At 37.6% G+C, this 6,000-nt stretch overlaps 1 protein-coding gene across 1 annotated transcript in view; it reads left to right on the top strand.

Moving 5' to 3' along the window:
* The first annotated feature begins 204 nt into the window (after positions 1-204).
* The window catches only part of LOC107708259 (periphilin-1-like), a 79,364-nt gene continuing 73,568 nt past the window's right edge, over positions 205-6,000 (top strand). The window contains exons 1-2 of the mRNA XM_016512447.1: positions 205-427; positions 2,726-2,772. Coding sequence (XP_016367933.1) covers positions 244-427; positions 2,726-2,772 — 231 coding nt within the window. The 5' untranslated portion in view covers positions 205-243. The remainder of the gene's footprint in view (positions 428-2,725; positions 2,773-6,000) is intronic.

Raw genomic sequence — 6,000 nt, 5'->3', positions numbered from 1 at the left:
TTCAAAATGACTAGACCTTGTGAGGAAGACTAATTTGACCCCTAATTGGATCTGGTTATTTCAATTAAATAGGTAAATTTATTGAGGGGTTTGTAAAGGCTTTATTTACATGCCTGGTCAGACTTACTTGCATATAACAGTTCTCTAGTTCTGGTTTGTTATCATATTGCTTGATCAGTTTCTTATGATCAAATGTGTTACGATAAATTTCTCATTTTCTTTAGTTTCAGGTTTTTCAGGACTATGGAGGAACGGCGTTTTATACGGCGCCCAAATTTTGCACTGAGGTACCAGAGGCATCATACATATCAGTGGTCCAGCCTACAGCTAAGGCGTAAGCCCAGAGCCTCTCCTCCTTCCAGCCAGCAGTTCCACAAAGGCCTGAACAAGAATAGCTCCACGGCACATATTGAACCCGGCAGAACAGGTTAGCTGCATTGTGCTATATCTGCATGTTAGCATTTTTGTTGCAAATTTGGTTGAACTAAATTTTGCAGTGCATGTATGGACTCTTAACTCTTAACACTAGGTGGTAGTGTCAGTTTACACATTAAAATTCTCAATGAGAGGTAGCATTCTGTGTTTTATTTACAGTTGCTTTACAGAATTTCACTTAAATTTTACTCAGTAATCATTTAATCAATTCAATTCAAGTTTATTTGTACAGCGCTTTTCACGATACAAATCATTGCAAAGCAACTTTACAGCAAATTAAGTTTCTACAATATTTAGTGGTAGCTTATCAGTGGTGACTGTCAGTCAATGTACATATGGCAGAAATGTACGGAAAAATCAATTTAAGACGTAATAAAACAATTCATTTTTTTTATAATACTAAGTAATACTCTTACTCTCGATACTCAGTCACCAGTGTCACGTGATCCTTTAGAAATCATTCTAATATGCTAATTTGCTAATTTTTCATTATTTTCAATGTTGAAAACAGTTATGCTGCAATCATTTTTTCAGGGTATTTTAAGAACAGAAAGTCCAAAAGAACAGCATTTATTTGAAATAGTTTTTCGTAACAACGTAAAAGTCTTTACTGTCACTTTTTAGCAATTTAATGCATCCCTGCAGAACAGACCTATTAATTTCTTGCTCAGATCCCTCCTTCAGTGCACGCCTATTGTGTATCTTTTGCTCATTTTATTATCTGCCAAACAAAGACTGAATGTTTGAGAAAGATTAAAATTAGAGTATCACAACTTAAGCTCAGGTAAAACCTGCGCCACGGCCTCCAGCTCGAGCTGCATTCGGAGTTGAATTTAATTTGATGTTAAAATATGTTCTCTAATCTCAGTACTGTTTGTTTATGGGCAGGTTATAGAGTCAGTCACGGCCAGTGGCCTAACTTAGTAATGACGGGCCCCAGTGCAGGCTATTATGATGGGCCCCCTGGGTGCACGGTTATGAAGCACATACAAACACACAGCGCTCGTGAAGGGAACACATATAAGCGAATTTGTGCCTACCCAACTTAATTTAGACCAATTAAAATCAGTATCTTACCTGTTTCTTCTATTAAATTGAACAGTTCTCTTTGCGTGCGTCTCTCCACCACACAAGCAGGAATCACGGCAACCGCAGTCCTCTCCAAGAGGCAAGACGCAAGAGAGCACGACCCCACCACTTTTTGCAAAATCTTGCGGCACGCACGGATGTACCTAAAAGAAAGAAACATCTCCATTCGATTAGAAATTCGTTGGTCTGTGTTAAATAACAGGCGAACTATCGCTGAAATGAGTTATTGAGAGTGCTCGTTACAGCTGTTATCAGTTGTCTCTTGGCGCTCGTGCACTATGCGCAGTCTTCACACAGACGACCGAGCGCTTCGTTCTATAGAATTATTATTATATATATATAATACATCATGTACATCTGTTACAACAAATCTGAAAAAAAAAAAATGTTACAAAAAAATGTATGGTAACACTTTATTTTAAGGTCTCTTAACTAGTTGTTATTAGCATGCATATTACTAGAATATTAGCCATTTATTAGTAGTAATTAAGCACATATTAATGCCTTATTCTACATGACCTTATTCTGCATCCCTAATCCTACCCAATACCTAAATTTAACAACTACCTTACTATTAATAAGCAGCAAATTAGGAATTTATTGAGGGAAAAGTAGTAGTTAATTGTGAATAAGTGTTCCCTATTCTAAAGTGTTACCAAATGTATATATAGCATATAAATGTCTTTCAGTTTTGTTCTGCTGCATTAAAAGGTCAGATTTAAATTACAATTCTACAATTAAAATTCAGGAATTCTCATTTTAATTCTGAATAATTCATGTGCATGCAGACGTGCATGTCTGTTTTTTTTTTTTTTTTAAGTTGGCTAAAAATCAGATGTGGTATGTTGAGAAGATTTTCCTCCCCCTCCATCTCACGGTTATGTGCTTGGTGACTCACTGGTTGTGTACGTGTTGCTTAAAAGTGGGATATAATGAGAGAAAATGTGTGTGTCTATGTGTGTGAGTGTCAGAGAGCTGAAGGTGTGAAGGAATAGAGAGAGAGAAAGAGAAAGAGAGAGAGAGAGAGAGATTGGTCACATTTGTATGGATTAAAGCATCCAGGCCCACCATCAGAAAATAAAACAACCCATGTTGTGAGGCAGATTTTCCAAATGACACTACACAGATTTTCTTACAGAAACCTCTCTCTCTTTTTCCCCCCTCTCTTTTTCCTTTTCACCTTGCCCTTACTTTTTTATAGACATTTCTCGGCCATCCTCTGGAAACAGATCATCACTGCCATCCACAGTAAGAGACCAGAAACTCCTTGCTTTGTATCATTATGATCATTCTCAAATGAATGTTTTTGGGTCAATATAAGTTGAACTCTGTATTAACACAAAATGTGATATATGTGTGTGTGTTGAATATGATTGACTGAGCAGAATGCCAAAAGTGCTGATGCTTAGTCTAATAGCACTAGGAAATTGTTTTTATCACGCTGCTTCTCTGTGTTTGCATGTTCCACACTGTAACATAGAAGTAGCTTACGACTAGAGTGTGATACATTTGCAGCATTGAGTTTATTGGGCGAAAGCAAAAACAGCATCATAATACAGGCAAATATTGACAGTAGGAACACTGTAACGTATACAGGGACGAGACAGAGCAAGCACAGTTTAATTTGAAACACCAACACAGATAATCCAAACTCAAAACAACTGTGGACAAACCACAGACAGGAGCCAGGAGAGCAATCAGAAGACAAAACACATACAGAAAACAATAACTGACAAAACACAACTGAAACACAGGGGTATATATATACATAGGTTAACCAGGAATGATGAGGGACAGGTGTAGGTGATAAGTTGGCATGGTAAATAATAAGGGTTGCTATGGTAACAAACAAGGCAGCAAGGCAAACTGGGACAGGAACTGAACAAAGGAAGTGAAGAGGGAAACAATAGGAACAGAAACACATTACATAACATAAGTCTTAAAAAAAAAAAAAAGAGGGACAAATACAAATATTCAAGCAATAATCAAAAATGTAAATCAATAAATAATTCACTCAACCCATTCATTCATAAGCTGATTCATGCTGGATTGGAAGGCTACTACTGTGGGTTATTCTGAGATGCGCAAAGGATGATTTTGCTGTGACTTTGGAACGGTTTTCATTTGCAAATAGACACACAGTAACTAGCAATATAGTTTCCAAAATGTAAGGTAGGGGAGCGCAGGGCACAAAGTAACGCGGGGTAAGTTGTATCACACAAAGTTAAAAACTATAATTTTAATCTCCAATCTGTTATTTATCAGTTTAAATTCTTTTTTAATGCTTCGCTAACTATCAGAAGACAGTAACCGGTTTTAAATTCCAGTTGCGAAGATGAGGCACGTTGTAACACTGCATTACAATGTGTAAAATGTATACACTGTAATTATGAAACAAAGTGACATATTTGTACTAGACAAGTGTGAAATTACTGTGGAAAAAAAAATACTCTGAAACCCCATGTGGATTTACACAAACTGAGAAAGTCAAAAAGTGTTACTTTGTGCCCCGCTCTCCCCTACTCAATATTAACTTTATTGAACCAATGTTTTCAAGACAATATCATACATAGAACTGTGCTTTTGTTCTGGATATCAGCACAGCTGTGATTATGGCCAAATAACAGTCATGCTAATGTTCAAAAGAACAGAACTCTAGTCTGTGTAATATTGTTTAAATATATAGGCTTTAAAAGCTGCTTACTTTACTCTTGTGACAATTTGTTCTGCATTCCTTCACAACCCAGCTCCACTATTATGTCAATTTTATTTACTTGTTTGAGGAAGCCAGCATGATAATAATTTGCAACAGACCTTCAGACTTTTATGATTTAGTGAGTTATATAATTTCAACTTGATGAGGCTTATGATTTTCTTAAAGAAGACAGTTAAAACTCTAGCAATCTACTAAAATATACTATCAAAATGCTAGCAATGTGCTAAAACATGCTAGCAACATTCTAGCAGTTTAGACATGCTAGCAGCGCGGTATCCTAGCAACAAATGAAATCATACTATCAATATGTTAAAATATGCTAGTAATGTGCTAAAAATATTAGTGATGTGCATAACATGTTAACAACTTCTAGAAACAAGTTAAAATGATAGCAACATGCTATAAGCTACTACCACAAGAAACTTGCTAGAAGCATTTTAGTAATGCTAAGACATGCTAGTAAAATGCTATAACACCTTAGTAAAATGTTAGCTGTCATGGCTTTGCCAGGCTCCACCCTCACTCCCTCACAGCGATCACAATCTCCAGATTACTGGATTGCACGCACCTGTTCCCAGGCACTACACCACTCAGCCACGGAATATAAGCACGCACATCTCAGTCACTCGTTGCCTGGTCTTGCTTGTGACTAAGGACTACTTACCTCCAAGTGATGTCCCCATTGTCAACAGCATAGTTTCCTTGCTCCATCTTCGTGGGTTCCCTGATTCCCTTCCAAGTCTGTATAGTCACTGCCATCTAGTGGTAATTAAATGAAGCTTTGTGAAGTACCAAGGCTTTGCTCTCAACTGTATCGCAAAAGGGTTCATTATCTGATTCTTTGTTTTATTTTATTGTATAAAAATAATGGTCATTGTGAAAGTCATTAATTTGTGTACTGGCATTCAAATAAGTAAAACAAACTAAACATAAAAAAATAAATTAAATCACAGACCACCCTATCACTCTCGAACAGGGTAACACAGAAGGACTCTGTTACTCATCAGCCATTTAGCCAACTGTAACAATATCATCTGACTAACTAGCTCATGCTCATTGCTGCAACTCTGCAATAAAACCTGCGTTAAACTGATCTGTGTTTTGAGTCTGGTGTTCGTTACGAAAGACCAGACCAACAACGCATGGCAACATGAGCAATCCAACTCCAGATCCATTCAATGAGACGTTGCTTGCTCCTGACCACCTATTGACAAGACCTCAATCCCACTCTGTGGCTGCATTTTGCTTCATATGATGATTCGTATTGGACTTGAACAGTTTATCCAATTCTCCATAAAAATCGCTCATTGTGTGCAGAAATGTACTGTATGTAATGAGATGTCCCATTCATCCACCTCGTCCTCTGGTGAGTTATGTTCATAGTCCAAGTAATCATATAATTCCAATTCTATTGCTTATCTCACTGCTTCTGTTTCTATTTCAGACCTCACCTAATTGACTTTAGGTCAGCCAGCAACTTTATCTCAGGAGAACTCTGTAACGTGTTTTGTTGGTTCTCTTGTGGAAATTGAGCTGGTGGCAAAGTACAATCTATAACTGGCAAGCTGCTCTGCCAGGAAAATGTCCCCTACAGTGTGTGTCCCATCCAGCTACAAGTTGATTTACAGTAGGTGGACAACCAAAATGCCTATTACCGCCGCCGCAGGGCCACAGCGTTAACTGCAAGTCAGTCACGTGTTAAAGTCGTTCACAAAACTACCGCAAGATGGCCCAAAGGGACAGTTTGCAAACTGACTGGA

Source organism: Sinocyclocheilus rhinocerous, unplaced genomic scaffold (genome assembly GCF_001515625.1).
Source record: "Sinocyclocheilus rhinocerous isolate Xijiao unplaced genomic scaffold, SAMN03320098_v1.1 scaffold145, whole genome shotgun sequence".
NCBI classification, from domain to species: domain Eukaryota; kingdom Metazoa; phylum Chordata; class Actinopteri; order Cypriniformes; family Cyprinidae; genus Sinocyclocheilus; species Sinocyclocheilus rhinocerous.
Note: the sequence above shows the minus strand (reverse complement) of the source record. Positions and strands in the feature narration are given on the sequence as shown.